At 46.0% G+C, this 20,128-nt stretch overlaps 1 protein-coding gene across 7 annotated transcripts; it reads left to right on the forward strand.

The window, feature by feature from the left end:
• The first annotated feature begins 412 nt into the window (after positions 1-412).
• Positions 413-18,128, forward strand: znf335 (zinc finger protein 335). 7 transcript variants are annotated; one of them, XM_041225115.1, is made up of 29 exons: positions 413-809; positions 3,407-3,602; positions 3,890-4,166; positions 4,303-4,380; positions 4,550-5,626; positions 5,841-5,984; positions 6,222-6,371; positions 6,656-6,929; positions 7,647-7,824; positions 8,519-8,631; positions 8,943-8,961; positions 9,395-9,403; positions 9,608-9,724; positions 9,936-10,012; positions 10,103-10,263; positions 10,689-10,918; positions 11,109-11,208; positions 11,298-11,371; positions 11,569-11,837; positions 12,400-12,535; positions 12,839-13,039; positions 13,468-13,610; positions 14,041-14,180; positions 14,523-14,626; positions 14,738-14,815; positions 15,040-15,123; positions 15,597-15,662; positions 15,873-15,978; positions 16,479-18,128. In XM_041225115.1, the coding sequence occupies exons 2-29, from the start codon at positions 3,411-3,413 to the stop codon at positions 16,601-16,603; spliced, it is 4,722 nt and encodes a 1,573-aa protein (XP_041081049.1). In that variant the 5' UTR covers positions 413-809; positions 3,407-3,410; the 3' UTR covers positions 16,604-18,128. The 7 variants fall into 7 exon arrangements, with proteins under 7 accessions (XP_041081049.1, XP_041081048.1, XP_041081046.1 ...); XM_041225114.1 differs by having other exon boundaries at positions 416-809; positions 11,295-11,371; positions 16,479-18,125; XM_041225112.1 differs by having other exon boundaries at positions 416-809; positions 11,298-11,389; positions 16,479-18,125.
• The last annotated feature ends 2,000 nt before the right edge of the window (positions 18,129-20,128 follow it).

Consider the following 20,128-nt stretch of genomic DNA (forward strand, 5'->3'; position numbering starts at 1 on the left):
GGTTTGTAGACAACATGACAAGGCAGGGCACAGCATAAATAGTACTCTACATTGTACTGGTCTTCATGATCATGTGAAGATTTACCTCAGGCAGTCCACAACACAATAATGTCAAGGTGTGTATTTTGTATTACAGTATGATTTCAGCACAGTAGAAGGGGTGGGTGGGCTCTATATAAAGATGTAATTATTTTACAGTACATTAAATTATAGCCTGTGAATGTGTCCCTGTGCAGAATACTATTCTACGCGTGCATGGATGGCTGGCTCCTATTGATATAGAATACTGGTGGGTGTGCCCTGCAAGAAAACATTGGTAGAACAGGGTTACTAGGTAAGCAAGCAGACATTCGCTTTAACTGGGTGCAGAGTTTCAATCAAAACCCTGCAGCAGCTTCGGGGTCCGGAGGACTAGCTATCCCACAGTGCACTGTCTTTGCCTCCGCCAGCCGCCTCGCGTTTTAAAACCCCTTTGCGTCTTTCCCGGGGAAAACTGCCACAACCTTCCGCCGACAAACCTAGTCCCGGGTTATTAAACCGTTTTACATTTAAATAGACTGTACTTAAACAAGACATGCGTTCCTTTATAAAAAAAAAGAGTCTGCAACACGTCTTCTCGTTGTTAAACGTGCTATTTTTAATTAAAATCACACGTCCAGGCACTGAAATTAGATCCGGCCGGCGTCCTCAGGGCAGAAAGAGAAGCTGATGGCGTCCGTGTAGAATGCCGGAGCGTTTACCGGAGTGAACTGTTTTCGCCTTTGAGGGCTTGGAGAAAAAAAGAAGGCCTGCCCGGAATCTGAGAAACAGTAAGGGGTGCCAGTCGTGTTTTTCTCTTTCTGGTAGAAATCGCAGTTTTTGATTTTGTTCAGGGAAGGAGACGGGGCGGGCTGGTCGTTTCGAGGAGGCCCTCGGGGTCCCTCAGCCGCAGATAGGAGCTCACGGACTGCCTGAGTGGAAAGGGGGGAATGGCGGCAGGCAGTGGGAAGGGCACCTCGGCCTGGCCGGTGCGGAAAGCGCGGCGTGTGAGAACAAAATTACCGTTTAAACAAATACAAGCGACGTGCGTTGAGAATGAGCTGTTCCTGTGGGTGTCTCGCACAGTGTCCAATATATCAGCATTCATCTTAGCAAAGCCAGGACAGCCCGTCGTTGACACAACAGGAGCGGTGTGTTCATAAGCAGCATTGCATGCACGCAGCCCGTCCCCCGGGAAGCACTGGCTCTCACGCTTCGGTTTCCACACTGCACTGCACTGACTGTTGCATTATTTAGGGTACCTGGCCAACCAAGAGCATTTGAGTGCTTTCTCTGCGAGGAAGGGTACACCAATAACAGCAGAGCCCGTACAGCGGCCTGTGCAGCAGCTTCGGCATCATTCACTCTTCTATAATGCTATTATTATTATATCGCATCAAACACCATGGTGTGTGCGCTACAGGCGTCACCTTGGTTAATTTGCACTGTGTACAACCCCAGTGTGACAGATTAAATGGTCTATGTGGATTGTTTAGTCGGCAAACCGGAGAAGTTTTTCCAGCGCTGGGGCAAGTTTGTGACAACCTTAAACTGCACTGCAGACCTACTGCTGGGACGATGTACTCGCAGAGTAATGAGCCGACTATAGGCTCCACATGAACATAGAAGGATGCAAAACAACATGTGAATTTAATGTTAATGTTAATAATATGAATTAGCATCTGGGTACTTTTTATTTTCATGTTTTTCAGTTACATATTCAGCTAACGCTCACGTGTCCACGAGTACACATATGCACGTATTAATACATAATTGTAATTTTAGGTTTTTACATTGGATACGTAAACTAGTCATATGCTTTAAAAACAAAACCTCGTTGCATTCATTTATCATCAAAGACCAATAACCCATATTCTTCAATACATGAAATGCACATGGAAATTCAGCAATAAAAAATAAGCAGCAAAAAGGTCTAGGTCAACCTAGAAAAAGCACGCGACATCACGTGCTTCTATCTGTAATGCTGTCGACGGCGCCACTAATTCGCATGATAACACTTTTTTTTTTGCACAAAACGAGAAGCATGAAGAGCAGAGTAGGGAAGAAAGCCTTTACGATTCCCACACTGCGAGACTCGTGACTGCTTGTGCAGATGACTCAAGTCAAACCCCATATGCCTGCTGCTAATTAGTCCTCAGATGGAGCAGGGTATAGTTGGGTCTGTTGGATGATACAGTATACACGGTAAATGATGCACTAGCCATGTAGCTATAACTTCAAAGAGATGTAACAGCTACAGCCAAACTTCACACGCTGTTATTACTGATAGTAATCTTTCATTATAGACAATTAGTCAGTGGAAAAGAAACGCCCCGTGTTCCTCAATGAACTCCACCTTGCTAACATCTAGTGTGAGTGGCCTAATAGAAAACAATGATGAGGTTTAATTTCTCTTAATTATGTGGGGCTTTGTAGTTCTCCGCCATGGACATGGTTAACAGAAACACAAGCAGGCTGGACAGGGTTCGGATGATCACAGACTATCCATGGAACTCGCAGCATTGTCTGGATTTATGAGAGTCGCACAAGTAAACAAACGATCCAGAGCAGTGGTTTGATGGGTTTGTGAAGGGAAGCCCAGCACTGAAATGTGAGGCTGGAAGCAGCTGCTCGTTGTCTTCTGGTCACCCCTGTCACAGATAGCCTGAGGCTAGCCTCACATACCAGCTCTAGGTAGCTGTCTGCTAAATAAAATAAATAGATAATGCGCGTCCCCTTTAATCTTATACAGCTGTGGCCAAAGATGTGACATCACCTAGAATTGTATTGCAAAAGTCTACTGGAAGCCACTATAGTAGTATAGTATTTCATGTTGTGTGGTCCAGTGGTTGAAGTCCAGGGTTTGTAAACAGAAGGTCACCAGTTCAAATCCCACCTTTGCCATGTCTGACTCACTGTGTGACCCTGAGCAAGTCACTTGTACTCCAACCTGCAGATGAGATGTTAAATCAATGTATTATTTTAAGTGACTCTGCATATAATGAACAGTTAACAGCCTACCTCTGTAAAGCACTTTGTGATGGCGGTCCACTATGAAAGGTGCTATTTAAAGATATATTATTAGATTTTGAAATGTCACATTTTTTTTATTTGTGTCAGTTGTTTGTTAAGTTTGTGGAAAACTGCAAAGCAGCATGTAATTTAATATGTTAACGTAACATTATTCAGCAGGTTTCATTCAACCCTTTATGAAGCAAAATATATTAATTCTATAGGGTGGAGCAAAACTTTGGCCATAGCTGTGACTTGTTGAGTGGATTTCTACTATGTCATCCTATCTTAAAATGTTGTTTTTTGAAATAAGATCTCTTGCTTAGTGCTCGCAGTGCTGTGTGAAACTGGCCCCTGTCCTGTTGCTCTCTGTCAGCAGGATGGACTCGGAGGACAATGAGGTGGAGAGCAGCAGCGATGTGGGTCCCTCGGGGCTCGAGGAGCCTTCTGAGAGCGGGATGGGAATGGAGACGTCCGAGGCCATGTCAGCGGACAGCAGTGACACGGTCGCCACGCCTCTGCTCGCACCCGAGCCCGACTCGCACGTGGGCCAGAGCTCCGAAGGCCTGGTGGTACGTGCACAGCTTTCTGAGATGTGTTTTTATTCACTTTTACTTTTAAATTGTTTCCACATTATACTGCATCTTCTTTGCGAGCTGTACCTCTTTTTGGAGCACCATCCTGTAAAACCTTTCCTTCCTTGGCTATAAAACCACTCGTTCTAAATTCATAAAGCAAGTCCTTTCTTAAAAAATAAAAATATATCTCCTAAACATTTTTTAACTATTTATTAAATCAGAGTGGTTCAGTTATTGTAAACGTTGCTGTTTTAATTTATTTGAAAACGGGCTGTTTTCAGGAGGTGATCCAGGAGATGAGCTCCAGCACTGACGTCATGGCTGTGGTCCACCTTCCCGACTCCTCTTCCGTTGCCCAGTCCACCAGCGTGTCCAGCGTTTCCACGGTGACGCAATCCCTGCTGGTGTCGGAGTCTGCGCAGGTCCTGGTGCACTCCAGCGCTGTCGGCTCCGAGGGGCTCATGATGGTGTCTGACTCCACTGCCTCCACCTCCAGTGACCTGGGCTCTGCCATCGACAAGATCATCGAGTCCACCATCGGACCTGACATTATGAACGGTGAGGGTGGACCTGCCGTCTGTCTGTCTTAATGTTCGCCTGTCCATTGGGCCCAGTATTACCAACCGTGAAAGTTCTTATTTTGTGCAAAATGAGCTAAACCAATGCTCTCTCTCCTCTGCTGTCTGTTCTGCAGGCTGTATTGCTGTGACGAGTGCAGAAGATGGAGGGGCTGAGACCACCCAGTACCTCATCCTGCAGGGACCTGATGACGGTCAGTACTGCCCCTAACAGAGATGGGGCTCCAAGAGGCACAGGGGTCAAATCTGAAAATGCTATCCCACCATGAGTTTTTGTGTTACTTTGATGTAACTGTTTTCTAGTTGAAAGTATGTAAATGATGGCTCTAAGCTAATAAAGGCAGGTTGTTTGTTTCTCTCCAGGTGCCCCCATGGTCTCACAGATGTCATCCTCCGCTTTCTCGAACCGGATAGCCATGGAGTCTTTGGCAGAGGGGCCCACGTCCACCTCGACATGTCTGGACCAGTCGGAGATTGTCGATCACCGAGCAAGCCTTCAGGATCAGGATGGGATGCATCCAGATCAAACTGACCAGCCCGGGCATTCCGGCTATCCTGAACACGAGGAGCCCCAGCATTCCCGATACATTGAGTACAGTGGGGATAATTCGGATCAACCACAGAATTCCCAGTACTTTGAGTACAGTGGAGATCTCCCTGATCAGCCCCAGCATTCCCAGTACATTGAATGCAGTGGGAACAATCTGGATGAACCACAAAATTCCCTGTATATCGAGTGCAGTGAAGATCATCCTGACCAGCCCCAGCATTCCCAGTACATTGAGTGCAATGGCAATGATCCGGATCAACCTCAGAATTCCCAGTACAGCGAGTGCAATGGGAATGATCCGGATCAACCTCAGAATTCCCAGTACAGTGAGTGCAGTGGGAATGATCCGGATCAACCACAGAATTGCCAGTACATTGAGTGCAGTGGGAATGATCCAGATCAACCTCAGAATTGCCAGTACAGCGAGTGCAGTGGGAATGATCCAGATCAACCTCAGAATTCCCAGTACAGCGAGTGCAATGGGAATGATCCAGATCAACCTCAGAATTCCCAGTACAGCGAGTGCAGTGGGAACGATCCAGATCAACCTCAGAATTCCCAGTACAGCGAGTGCAGTGGGAACGATCCAGATCAACCTCAGAATTCTCAGTACAGTGAGTGCAGTGGGAATGATCCGGATCAACCTCAGAATTCCCAGTACAGCGAGTGCAGTGGGAATGATCCGGATCAACCCCAGCATTCCCAGGAACAGTCTGGGTCTCGGGAGGTAGAGAGGTCACAGCGCCTGGGGGAGCTGGACCTGGCAGAGCTGGAGGCGATGATGGAGGTGGTGGTGGTGCGGCAGTTCAAGTGCAAGATGTGTCCCTACAAGAGCATCTCCAAGGACACCCTCATCAAGCACATGAGGGAGCGCCACTTCAGAAACAGCAGTACGTGCGGGCACAGCGTCACCAGGGGCTGGGATTCGTTATTCATTGTATGTCTATAGAAGTTCTATCACAGTGTTGGCAAGTCTTCATTGTACATATTCTGTTAACTGGTTGTACAATTTAAATAAAAACAAAAAAAAAAATACAACATTTTGGTCAATGGGAAGTTGAATTGAGGGCAGGAGACTAATGTCCACCCACCTCCCCCCCCAAGGTGCCCCCCCACCAAAGAAGCGAGGCCGCGGCCGCCCCAGACGACAAGACTCCGCCCAGGAGGGAGCAGTGAAGGGGGAGGAGCAGGCCGAGGAGGAGGAGGAGGATGATATTGTAGACGCCGGTGCCATTGACGACCCTGAAGGTAAAAGACGTGACTACTGCAGGTCATTGCATTGGGGATTGGCAACAGCTCCAGCTCTGCAGCTGAAGTGCAAGCTGAGGTTCAGGACCTCGTGTCTGCCTTAGGCTGGGATTAAACTGTGTTACCCATCCCAGCACCAGTGACCTTAGCTTTTGCTTAAAAGTCTGCACACTATTGGTCAATGTGTATTTACAACCCCCTTCTCTCTCCACCCCCTTAATCCCTCATTCTCCCCAGACGACAGTGACTATAACCCAGCCGAGGACGAGCCTCGCGGACGGCTGCCCAGTTTGCCGCGTAGTGCCCCAACCTCTTCCCTGGAGAGGCCTCGTCGAAGAGTGGTGCGCCCCAGGAAGTTCCCCGCTGAGGGGCGCCCTGTAAACCAAGGTGGGCCTCCTTGCTGTTATTGTGAATACATTTACTGTATTGCCTGGTTGTGTGGTTTCATGAGAAATTCTTCAGACTACCTTAACAGGTCAAATATATCACAATGACAGAATCCTACCCTGCACAGTACGATGTGACAATCATAGTTTTCAGTGGAAGTTGACCTTCAACACATACTTCAGTTGCATATATATATATATATATATATATAATATATATATATATATATGCAATATATTAATGCATCTTAAATGATTGTCCTATTTTGTTCATTAATACATCAGGAGCCGAAGTGGAGCCCTTGATTCCCTCTGTATCCAATCAAAGTGCAGAGCTACAGGGTTCTGAGGCAGCCAGCTCCTCAGGGCTGGGCAATGGGACGACCTCAACATCCAATGAGAACTGCGCCGAGCCCGGTGTCAGCCAATCGGATTCAGAGAACAAGGATCCCTCCTCTAATACAGGTCCAGAGGAGACAGGCTACTTCCCGAGGAGGCGAGGCCGACCCTCCAAGCGATTCTTACGCAAGAAATACAAGAAGTACATGTCGACCCGCAAGTGAGCAGCTCCTCTACACACACAGTGTACTGGCTCTGATGCTTTCCATCTCACTCCTCAGGCACAGCTCCTCCACACACAGTGTACTGGCTCTGATGCTTTCCATCTCACTCCTCAGGCACAGCTCCTCCACACACATTGTACTGGCTCTGATGCTTTCCATCTCACTCCTCAGGCACAGCTCCTCCACACACAGTGTACTGGCTCTGATGCTTTCCATCTCACTCCTCAGGCACAGCTCCTCCACACACAGTGTACTGGCTCTGATGCTTTCCATCTCACTCCTCAGGCACAGCTCCTCCACACACAGTGTACTGGCTCTGATGCTTTCCATCTCACTCCTCAGGCACAGCTCCTCCACACACACAGTGTACTGGCTCTGAAATAAAGCAGCCCTGCTGTTTCAGTGCTCTATCACGTTCTTTGTCGGTCAGTTTGCATTGGCGTTTGTAAAGAGAAAAGTACAACTTTTGAGTCCTTGCATTAGCCTCCTGATCTTTTTGAAACACTACTAGTTTTATTTTCCTTTTATAAAAAATGATGAATAGTGTGTTATGATTTATCTTAATATTAAAAGCAATATGAAACGTGCCAGCAGTAAATGTAGGTTCTGCTGCTGAAGCATTTCAGGATGTTACTTTCCTATCTGTATAATATGGGTTTGTCTTTTAACATGCTGCTGCTTGTTTTTTTTTCTGTTTTTGTTTTGAACGCTAGATATTATTACAGATCACACAAGCCCCTGCTGAGGCCACATCACTGCCGGATCTGTGGCTCACGTTTCCTGACACAGGTCGACATGCGATTCCACCTGGATTCTCACGAGGGGAATGACCCGGAGCACTTCAAGTGCCTGCAGTGCAGCTATCGGTGCAAGCGCTGGTCTTCCTTGAAGGCAGGTGTGGGGCTGGGCTGGGGCTTGCGTGCTGGTTACACACTGCTGTCCTGCATGTGTTTAGATGTCAAGCAGTTCTTTTATTTCTAAGTCTTTCTCTGTGGAGAAGGCAAAAGCTGAAGTGTCAGCACTTATCTTGCTTTGATTTCTTAAACTTACAGGGGACGGTTGAACCAGCTGTGCGTAAGTTCAAACTTAGCTTAGTTCTAGCGTAACTCTTACTAAACTTTACTAAAGAGAAGTTCACGCAATAAAGTTTGTCGTGCCATCGTGAAAACAGAAGCCACGAACAGCTTTACACCTGTCTAAAGGTATGCCTACATTTTAAGTAACAACTAAGTCGTATCTTCTAACTATATCGCTTGGTGCAACCCGTGGAATATTAGTATTATGTAAAAGCAGAGTTAGTAAAGAGTTACGCTCTAGCTAAGCTAAGTTTTAACTTGCGCATTGCTGACACAACTGAGCCCAGGGCAGTATTGCTGAGGCTCTTCCAAATCTTGTGTGTGGTGGTGCCATCTACTGGCCAAGTGTTTGTGTAGCCACCACAGATGCATGTAGATTACATCAACACTGGATCATTTTCTTTTACAATAGCGTCCCGGCAGATCTGTTCCCTTTTGAAATGCTGGTTTTGGCACACAGTGTTCCCTGAAGTTTAATGCTGTATGCCACGTTTCTCTTCTTGCTGCAGGAGCACATGTTCAACCATGAGGGAACAAAGCCATACAAATGTGACGAGTGTGACTACACCAGTGTGTACAAGAAGGATGTAACCCGTCACTCTGCCGTGCACAGCAAGGACAAGTAAGTAGTTGTGCTGGCTGGCTTGCCCCAGGACTGGAAGGCAGTGTGGTCTAGTCCTACGAGCTGTGAGACAAGGAGGCACTGGGGCCCAGTGGTTTACACTAAGGGACTGGGAGGCAGTGTGACCTGGTGCTTAGAGCTGAGGATATGTGAGGTATCAGAGGATAGAGGATAGTTCTTAGAATTAATTATAGCTCACAGTTAAAGATAAAATGGAGTTTTGATACCGCTGAGGAGGGTAGGAACGTGAATTATGAAAAGATGGTACTACAACAATTCAAAATGATTTTTGTTTCCCTTTTCTCTTACAGGAAAAAGAAGACTGAGCTGGTAAGATATTACTTTTTGAACTACTGTTTTACAAATGGTAAGGATGGCAATGGATTGGTAAAAGGCGAATGTGTTGTTATGCCTGCCCAGCTTGGACTGCTCTCGTGCATATATGTTGTTAACATGCTAGTGCTAGATGGCATAGGCTCAGGAGGATATCTTTTAACACATCCCATTCTAGGTAGCTGGTAGAAGGAATGAATCAAGTCTGTCTCTAGGTGGCACAGTGGCTGCACAAAGGGGCAGTTATTCATAAGGATGGCATATGACTCAGATATGACTAGAGGTGAACTGTCCGGCCGAAGATAAACTGACTCTAATCAGACTGTCCCTTTTTTTTCCCCTTTCTGGATTCTGTTGACCACACACACACACACACATACACACACTGAACCTCCGATGACTTCCTGCTGATCTAACTGGATGTTCGCAGGACGACAAGGTTTGTTTAGCAAGTTGCAGTTACAATTCAAAATCTGTGCATTTAGAAACGACCCCCAAACTGAGGCCATAGCTAGAGAAAGGGGTATGAACTGGAGAGGGTGGGGCTGGGGCTGAAATATAAGCAGTGAGTTTATTGAATCAATCTCAGTGCCAGTGCTCCTGCAGTACATTGCGATAATGACCTTCCTCTGCTTCTGAACAGGTTCCCAAGATCACCCAGTACCCCTGCCCAGTGTGCAGCCGGGTCTACCCCATGCAGAAGCGGCTCACACAGCACATGAAGACGCACAGCTTGGAGAAACCGCACATGTGTGACAAGGTCAGTCCAGGGGCTGGACACTAAAGGCAGCAAACTCGTATTGAAAACCACCAGCATAGTGGTGCTTAGAGAAGCATTACTACAGCAAATCTGCACAGTGTAATCGCTGGGTTAAATCTCCACTGGTCCAGTATGAATAAGCAGTTTTGGCCAGGCTTTGGAAACTTTGGGAAAATGTATTAATGCTTCCTGTTTTCTCTTCGCTCTGCAGTGCGGGAAGTCCTTTAAGAAACGATACACCTTCAAAATGCACCTCCTGACTCACATCCAGAGCTGCGGGAACAGCAGGTGAGAGCAGGCGGAATTCACATATGTTGTGATAGCGCGTGACCTCGTCAGTGTTGTTTCGTGTTGATGCGTTTGCTTTCTGTCTTGTAGGTTCAAGTGTGAATTCTGTGAATACACGTGCGACAATAAGAAGCTCCTGCTCAACCACCAGCTTTCACACGCCAGCGACAAGCCCTTCAAATGTGACTACTGTAAATACTCCACCACCAAAGAGGACTTCCTGGTGTCTCACATGGCCATCAAGCACACAGGTGAGGGGCCTGCCAGGGCACAGGGATGCACAGGATCTGCCTTTTAATAGGGCTGTGCAAAAAAAAAAAAAAGCTTTATAATAATTCCACGTTATTATTGGGTACTAAAAGCTCATGCATGAAATATTGAAAATATCTGGGAAAAAAAGTAGTTTTGGGCACATAATAAAGATATTTTGTTATTGAAAATGTTTTGCTTTTTTTTTTCCGTTGTTTTACATGGTTGGGGGGTGGGTAATATGATGTGATCATGCATTTGCATCTTCCATATGTTCCCATATAAACTAGCAAAGTTTTTTTTATCCAACCCCATATGAGGTCGTCATGCATGGAAGGGTTCAAATGTGTTTTTGCTTTATTATGATTGCGTGCTCATAGTTTTTGCAGCCTGTGCCAGCTGACGTGCTCTCTCTCGCTCCTCCCAGGTGAGAAGCCATTCTCCTGTGATTTGTGCCACTTTGTGACGAAGCACAAGAAAAACCTGCGGCTGCATGTGCAGTGCCGCCACGCGGAGAGCTTTGAGGAGTGGGCCAAGAGTCACCCTGAGGAGCCCCCACGCCGCCGACGCCCCTTCTTCACCCTGCAGCAGATAGAGGAGCTCAAGCAGCAGCACGAGAACAGCCAGGCTATGCAGGACAGCACCCACGGGCCCATCGTAAGAGATAGGGCGGGAGAAGGGCCTCTGTTGCTTTCTGTGTCGTTTAGAAGTTATGCTTTAGAAGTTAAATTGAGAAGGTTCAGGTTTTGTGAAATTCCAGATTTCTAACACCCTTGGCCTGTTTTTGGAGTGTGGGATGCTATTCGGAGCTTGCTAACGCTTTGTCTGCTTTGTTGTTGATTGGCAGGTTTCAATAGCGCAGATGGCATTTCAAGCAGTGCAGTCCACGGAGAATCCCACAGTAACCCAAGATTCCCTGGGAAATACCACCATCATATACGAGCAAGGTGAGGAATGGACAGGAATGACTGAAGTCATCTCAATTACTTCAATAGATTGAACCAACTCATTCATGTTTCAATTAATCTCACAGCAGGAGATGAACTGGCTGAATTGGCAGCACAGAATGCCCTGGACCTGCTGCTGAACATGAGCAATCCCAGAGAGCTGGTCAGTAACTCACTGCAGGTACAGGCTGTGGCAGGAAATATATATACTTTGAGATCCTGCCTTATTATTCCAGCTTTATTGTTCTCCATTGTCATTTACTCTGTGTAAGTCCCTGTGTGTTTGTGTGTCTGTGTGTGTGCTTCTCTGTGTAGTGCTGTTATCATCATCTCCTCTAACCGCTGCGCCGCCCCCTGCAGGTGGCAGTGCTGAAATCAGACGGGACAGCAGGGGACTTGGAGGAGGGGGAGGCAGACCCTGCTGAGCACCTCTCCTCCCAGACCCAGAAGGTTGTGACATTCCATGTGAGGGAGCACGGGGAGGCCATGGTGCAAGAAGCCTTTGAACCCAGGGCAATGGGGGGAGGTACTGAGATCACCCAGATCAACATCACCTCATACCCAGGTGGGGAGCTGAGCATGGTGGAGCAGCCAGGAGAGGAGATCCACAGCACTGCCACCGTGTACAGGTAGGGACTCCAAACACACGCAAGAGACAGCTGGGCAGCTCTGAAAACCAAGGGGCTACTTTCACAAAGCAATTCTAGACAGCAGTCTGATAAATCCAGTTCACTTCCATAAAAAACAATTAAGAAAAGAACACGTTTATTCTTCAGTCATGTATAGATTTGTTGAGTGCATTTCTACTAAACTTTATCGTCCTATTGTAAAATATAGTTTAACAGATACAAATAAAAGAGCTTGTTATCAGTGCTAGCAGTGCTTTGTGAAACTGGCCTCAAGGGGCTGAAGACATACTCCCTGAACTGAAACCTTGTACACAGAGGTGACATTAGAGGTGTGCTGTGCAGATATTCACATTTAGAAGATAACTGCTATTGGACTAGACTGAGACTAGCACAGACCAAAGCAAATATATATATATATATATAATATATATATATATATATATATATATATATTTATTTATTTTATTTTTTTTATATACCCAACCCAGCCCATCATATTATAGGGGACACTGGCTTGCTCTTGTCGTGACTCTCATAATGCCCTTTCTCTGTGCGTCTGCAGCAGTGGAGATGCCAGCCCAGAGGGCTCTCATTCTGTGGTGGTCAGCAGTGGTGCTTTGACCGGTACCCTGAAGGAGCACAAGGGAAAGTACTACCTGACGTCCAGCCTCGGTGGAGGGACTGTCCAGCAAATTGAGGTAAGGCGCGAGGAGGCTCAGGGCGCTAAAGAGAAACACTTGGAGGGGATTGAGTGACGGGGGAAGTTTAGGCTACTCCCAGTTTTGGGCATCTGTTTTTGAACTGCAAGTTATGTTTCAGTTACAGTTATTAATGGGACCTAGTGCACACATGGATTTGCTGTCTGTACAGTATGTTGTCATTTAGTACTGATAATCCAATCCATACATTGCTTATCTTATCTAGATATTAATTTTATCTGGCTTGTTCTACTGTAACGGTATCTGTAAGAAGACTCATGTCTCCCTGCTTTCTTTCCCCAGCTCAGCAGTGAGACCCCCTCCTCTCCCCCTTCCACCTCCTCCAGTCAGCAGCTCAACTCCAAGAAATTCTCCTGCAAGATCTGCATGGCCTCCTTCCACGGCAGGGCGGAGATGGAGAGCCACAAGAGGGCGCACGTGGGTCCCCACATGTTCAAGTGCCCGGACTGTACCTATGCTGCTTCCTCCTGGCCAGATGTGCGGGTTAGTGTTTCAGCAGCACCCTCTACTGCAGGGGTCCAGAGTCCTCCAACTTTTGTAGGGATCACTAAGCAATTCACTGGCTGAGAGCTGCAGGGAGGTAAAGTGCTTCAGTTGAGTCATTTGGAGTACAGGTGGAATGAAAACCAGCAGGGCTTTAGACATTGAGGACTGAAATTGTGCACTCCAGCTCTATACTCTCTAGACTTCTCAACACATTCGTCACGCTGCATGCATCCTCCACTTGTGGTACTGTACACCTGTTCACCAGAGCAGGAACAGATGCAAACCATAACTCTGGCTGGTGAAATGTCTCCCAAAACCCTACATTTTAATGGTGATGGGACATCCCTGGTAAATAATTAAAAGTTCTTTTAAAATAATAATTTTTAACAGACGTAAACACCTCCCCCTTACCATTCCACCACCAGAATCACATGACTCAGCACGCTGACCTCCGACCCCATAAGTGTGGCCACTGCAGCTTTGCGTCCAAGAACAAGAAGGACCTGAGACGCCACATGATGACTCACACCAACGAGAAGCCCTTCGCCTGTGAGATCTGTGGGCAGAGGTGTGTCATTGCCTCTTCATCTGATAGGCCTGCTCAACAAACACACCCTATTTTTCTGCTTACAAAAAACTTCTAAGTGTTGCAAATTACCAAGGTCAGGGATTGAAATAAGACTCCTATTGCACAGCAGTTTCACCCATTCTAGGTTTTAATACATGCTTGGAATGGATCAAACTGCTATGCAAGGTGAGTCTTATTTCCATCCCTGCTGATCTAAAATGACAGCAAAAGGTTTCTTGTCACTGGGTTGATAGTATATACAGTTTTCTACCACTAGGTGCCACTGTTGGCACTCGTTTTAAACATCCCAACAGTGAACTGCAGAGTTACGTAAGGAGCAGCATGGTTGGGTTTTGTGGAACTCTGGACCGCAGTGATCACACAGCTCCAGAAGAAACCCACGTGGTAAATCTCTGGCATCTCCCCACAGGTTTAACCGGAACGGACACCTGAAGTTCCACATGGAGCGGCTGCACAGCCACGAGCCGCCCGCCCGCAAGGCCCGGCTTGGGGGAGCCCAGCAGGCTCTCATCCTGAACAGCGATGAGGAGACGCTGGCCACACTGCAGAGTAAGGAATCAGGACCGCTCCCTCCAGTGCAGGGCCGTCCAGCGGGGTGGCGCGCTGAGCGCCGCAGTGTGTCTGTTTTGAACTATCCCGTTTTTAAGGCTTTTTTTATTTTTTAAAAGGGTTTGGACAATATGTAGTCTATAGCAGAAGCGGATACAGTCAGAATTCAGCATATCGATGTGTTTTAAACTGTGCTTAGAGGAAAGCTACTGAAGCTGTGTCCGAGTGTAGTCGATGCTGTTGGGTTTAAGTAAAAACTAAACTTGTATTTGAACTCCCGTAGTAATCCGTAGGGCTCATGGTGGTTTCACAGATTTTCAGGTGTTTTCTCTCTCCCACCAGCTGCTCTGCAGGCTGGCCAGACCGTGATCACTCCAGAGAGGCTGCAGCAGGCTCTGGGGCAGGATCACATCATCGTAGCCCAGGAGCAGGCTCTGTCAGACCAGGTACACACTGCCGGAAGGCAGGGTGGGGCTTTACAATGCACCTTACCTACCAGGTTTAAATAGTGTGTGTTTCCTTAGCGTGTGTGTTTCCTGAATGGATTTCTTTTGTAGGAGGAAACCACGTACATCCAGCAGATAACCACTGTGGATGGGCAGACAGTGCAGCACCTGGTGACTGCTGAGAACCAGGTAACCGAGATGGGCATCTCTGTTCAATAAGGGGGTAAACCAGGGGTTCTGAACTTCATTTCAAAATTTGACAATGTCATAATTCTGATATAATCCAAGCCCCTGTCATGACTGGAGCCCGCAGCACAAGGCTGCAGAGAGACTGCACTGCAGCAGGGCTGTAGTGTGTTTTAGAAGAGCTTACACACTGATCCAGACCACACTGACCCAATTTCTTTCTGCAGGTCCAGTATATCATCTCACAGGATGGGATCCAGCACATCATCCCTCAGGAATATGTGGTGGTGTCAGAAGGAAACCACATTCAGGTGTGTGTGTGTGTGTGTGTGTGTGTGTGTGTGTGTGTATATATATATATATATATATATATATATATATATATATATATATATATATATATATATATATATATATATATATATATAACAAACACACGTGTATACATGTACACATACGTGCACCACACCATGCATTCACGCATACAATGACAACAGCAACGGAAGGTTTTTTTGTAAACACTTCATAAACACATAATACATACAGATTAACATAGACACAGTGCTAACACAGATTGACACACACACACACACACACACACATCTCCAGACTCTCCTTACACACTGATACAGTGGCACTGACGGAGAGCCTGCACTTGTACAAGCAGACACATTATACTGGACGGCAGATCAGCACAACCTTCAGGCTGTTGGTGTTTGTCGTCCTGGTTTTAAAATAGCCGCTGCTCGTTCTGTTCTCAGATGTGTCTTGTGTTGAACTGCAGGTGCAGGATGGACAGATCGCTCACATTCAGTACGAACAAGACGGCCAGTTCCTACAGGAGCAGCAGGTAAGAGATAATACAGAATGGCAATCCCAGGGCAGGCTCAGGCAAACTTAATAAACAGAACAACTGCACCAAAATGAACCCAGTCCTGCTGGACCCATGTTAATCCAGGACTAATTAATCGCGGAAATATCTTTTCCTGTCTTTAACAACATTCCCATAAACCTGCTATAGAAATGTAGACTGCGAGACTGAGTTGTGACTCCTGTTCAGATCGCGTTGAGCCACGACGGTCAGATCCAGTACGTACCCATCAGTTCGGGGGAACAGATCGTCAGCCATGAGGATCTAGAGGCTGTAGCACATTCCACTGTTACCGGTAAGCCATGTCTCGCCAGCACCATCTGCTGTGTTTTTAATCTAGTGCTGCACAGCATTCTTTTCAGGAATCCCTGTCTCCAGATTAGGGAATTTACCACAGCACTCCCTTCTGTGACTACCAGAGAACACATTGACCCTGCTGCAAACGATAGGTACTGATTTTCACTGTTAGTCTGTGTGGTGGTGCCCGCTCTTGTTACATGTGTACTGCTGCAGTCTTGCAACTGACATGAACCTAGACTCCACCCTTGCTCTTCTGTTGGAGTGTAAATTAATTCTGGGTTTACTGCAAAGCTTGTTTAGTGTCTTGAAGCCCAATTCCACAACATAATTGTCCTCCTGGCTAGCTGGGAACAAGTGGCATGCCAGGTCTATCAAAGCTCAAAGACCTTCCCCTTATTAAAAGTTCCTGGTGGTTTGTAGGGGTTTCTCGTCCTGTATATTAACTCTCTTTCTCTCTCTCTCTGTCTCCCTCTCTCTCTCCTGCTTTCCTCCCAGCAGTGGCTGATGCAGCCATGGCCCAGACTCAGACCGTGTATGCTACCGAAGCCACGCCCGAGCAGCTGGAGCAGATGCAACAGCAGGGGATCCAGTATGACGTCATCACTGTCACAGAAGAGTAGGGGGAAACAGCACTGAACTGCACTGCAACCCTGATTCCAGCTTTCACATTTTCTACACCTAACTGTAGAGACTAGCGACCAGTCAACCCGGGTAAAAACTGTGGCACATTTCACTGTATAGGACATTTAGCAGTACTACTTTCAAAAGCATGTAAAATATCTAGTCAGGCCCTAATTATAATCTACCAATCTGGTGCAAGTATATAAATAAAAATGTGACCCAAGAGGAGATAAATATTCTGAGACCCAGACGTGACTTCTATGTTGTACAGACATTCTTTTGCTTTCACTGATAGTGAATGCTTCCCCAGTCTCTGGGAGGGACGTGTTCTGTATTTATCCTGCAGTTTGCAGGGCCCATGTGGAAATCCCCTCCATCATCACTGCAGTAAACGTTAAAACAAGACAAATAATTGCAGTTGCAGCGTCGTCCGGACCCTAACGATGCAGCGACTCGTTTGGGATGCTGCTGCACCAGGTAATAAAGTGAATCGTGTTTGATCTAGGACTTCCTTACAGACAGGTTGGGATACCTTATTTCTGGGTCTACTGGAAGGCTCTGGTTGAAATCTACAGACTGCCTATTTACAGTAGCGGGATGTTTTGGCACACCTGAGGTTTCAGATGTAAAAAGTCAAGTCATGGGTCATTCAGTTAGTGTGCCTATGAATTCTGTGGCACTTTGTTTTAAAAGCAGAGAGGCGGGAGGATTCTGGAGACTGTAGAATTTAAAACAATGTATTGCACTGATATATAAACATTTAAAACTATGAATCATTGAAATTGCCTGTGTCTGTCTCATGTTGGAAGAAGCTAATGGGACTATTCCATGTGTAAACTGCGCCTCTTTGAAATTCTTGCACATTAATGGACAGAGGTGGTCTCCCGTCAGTCTATAAAATGGGAAACGTAGTCTTAAAGGTACCTTACGTGGAGGTATGTCAGGAGGTGGACAATCAGATGTATGTTTTCTTTTTTTTTTTTTTTTTTGGCAGTGGAGGGGTTTCATAATAATGCCCCACTATACTGCTCAATGCTTATTTCATATTAAGCACTTTTGCTTTGCTCGTTCTAGTTTATTTGCTGCTGTTGCTTTCATCAGTAAGTCTTCTTGTTTTGTTTTTGGAGCATGTATCCCACAGTGGGGGTGCTACCTTGGGGTAATGTCTGTTCTTTCTAACCTCAATATGGAGAAACAGGAAGAACTGCATGTGTGCTCAAAGAATGAGGCTGGCCTGTGTAAATGCACTTCATTATAGTTTCAAGTAGCGTTAGTAGGAGCACAGAGCCAGCTCTCAATAAATCCCTACTGCTGATATTTGTGTGGGTGTGTTTTGTTCCTGGTCGATAAAGATTGGCGTGATTTATTTATTATTTTTTTTAAAGGTGGGTATGCTGCTGTATAATAAACCTTGGCATTGGCAGAGCGAACACAGTTTGAAATCCTACGCATTCCAGCATGAAATCCTACCGTTTCAGTTCACAATCTGAGCAGTGAAACACATATTGTATGCATGCCAGTTACCAAGGCGCATGGACACCTGCCATTTCATAACTCCTGTAAGAAGTGCAGGGATGTGGATCGCTGTAGTTTTATATTCTTGTCAAAACCATAGCACACTACATACAGTCAGTCCCTTTGGATGTCTTAAGCTTTTTGTAAAGAAGATTATTCAATGTATTATCTTAATACAAAAAAAAAAGAAAAAATATAAACTCCATCTTCCTTAAATCACCACTCTCTGAACTACTATCTTCATCTGAATAATTGAGATTCGATCCCACGTTAAACTGCATGCCTGTTTCCATTCCTATCTCACAAGGAACAGAGAAAGATACAAACTCAAAATTCTCATGTTTCAATGTGAGCTCTGCATGCAAAAAGGTATTTGATTGTTTGCCTGGAATGGACAAGAAATATTGGAGAAGGTTCATATAGTCAGTGGTGTAGTGCAGAAACCCTGGGTCCCTTCACCAGGTAAAGGTAATATCAGCGATGCCTGGATTGGATAATCAGATGGAGGCTGGGAGGGGAGTGTGACTGACATGTGGATCTGATGAAGAAGCCCTGTGTGACATTAGGCCGGGGCACTGGCATGGGACAATGGCCCTGTAACCACAAAAATACGTCCTTTTCTTTCCTGCCGGGGTGCATTAGAAAGTGTGTTTGCAGGTGATTATACCAGCTAATCTCCTGATTACAGCATGTTGACTCCACACAAGCCCTTAAGCTCTAGAAAAGAGGAGCGCAGTGCTCTGGGATTTGCCTGTAGATCTGTTCTGAGCCAGCATCTGATCCACACAGCTGCCCCATTAGATTGTTGTAATCCCAGCTTTTTTTTTACATTTTTTGTCATACTTTAGCACTGATACTCTGGACTTTAATTATAAAAATGCAGCTTTAGTATTGCCGGTAAAGTAATTACAGAACCTAATTCTATCAGCTGTGCTGGGAGGCACTGTGCAGAGTAGAGCTTTAAGACAGACAGTGTTTGTTTTTTCTATAAGCACTGGTTGCCTGACACATAGTAGATTATCAGAGCAGTGATTTGGAATTTGTCATTATTGACATATATACAATAGCTACTGTATGCAATGTAATGTGCTTATACACTTTGTTTTTCATTTAATATGCTGTACATAATTCACCCTATCTGCAGTAAGGAAGGGTTCAACACACGATACCCTGTTACAGAACCCAGACACGAAAAGAATGCAAGTTCCTCCCCAGCTTGTGATGTGTCTCCTGACGTGGCATTTAAACACACAGCTTGGAAACAGCAGAGCCCAGTAGCGCCTGTGAGGGGCTGAGACTGGCAGCCCGCTTGGCTGCCACAGGGCTGCTGAAGCAAGCATGCTCATCCTTTGAATTCGGATTCAGAGTGAAGTTCTGGGGGCTACAAAGGGTTAAACATTCTCTCCATGACAAATGTCAAAAAGATCCCGAACAATTTGGATTAACACAAACACCCTTTCCAAATCCTGATGACAGGAGCACTTTCTCTTATTAAACAGCACGGGGTCCCTGTGCTGAAGGGACAGGCTTTATGTATTTATTTTGAAATCAGGTAGGCACAAATGTCTGCACCATCAATCCAGCTAAGCACCAGGGGATGTCCATTACCCATGGCTGACACCACTTCCACTGGCATTTTCATCAATCAAAAATCATCCTTTTTAAGGTTAGATGATTGGATTTAGGACAGCCACAAAAAAAAAAAAAAAAAAACCCACACGTGTTTATAACCAATTGCAGTGAAACCAGTACTGCCCTGGAGGAGGCATAAGGGAGTGATGAGAAGAAACAGCTGCATGCTATCATCAGCAGGTGACTTGGGAACGGCTGCCCTTCACACTGAAAGACGATGGCGTCAGCGCTAGGCCTTGGTCAATATGCTTCTATTCCACATCTCCTTTGTAGAATGTTGGCAATTTGCATTCTTCTACAGACACTTGCATCAGCTTGCACAAGAGTGCCATGCAAACTGCAACGATTCAATTGTATGTAGAAAAGCATCAAGCCAG

The sequence above is a fragment of the Polyodon spathula genome, chromosome 23, assembly GCF_017654505.1.
Source record: "Polyodon spathula isolate WHYD16114869_AA chromosome 23, ASM1765450v1, whole genome shotgun sequence".
In the NCBI taxonomy this organism is placed as follows: Eukaryota; Metazoa; Chordata; class Actinopteri; order Acipenseriformes; family Polyodontidae; genus Polyodon; species Polyodon spathula.

Bases quoted from the DNA above. Each gene is read 5' to 3' on its own strand.
- znf335 (XM_041225108.1), top strand. From the start codon at position 3,411: ATGGACTCGGAGGACAATGAGGTGGAGAGCAGCAGCGATGTGGGTCCC. The intron at 11,390-11,568 runs GTACAGGCTGTG...CGCCCCCTGCAG, and splicing joins TGGTCAGTAACTCACTGCAG to GTGGCAGTGCTGAAATCAGA. The intron at 15,663-15,872 runs GTAAGAGATAAT...ACTCCTGTTCAG, and splicing joins AGTTCCTACAGGAGCAGCAG to ATCGCGTTGAGCCACGACGG.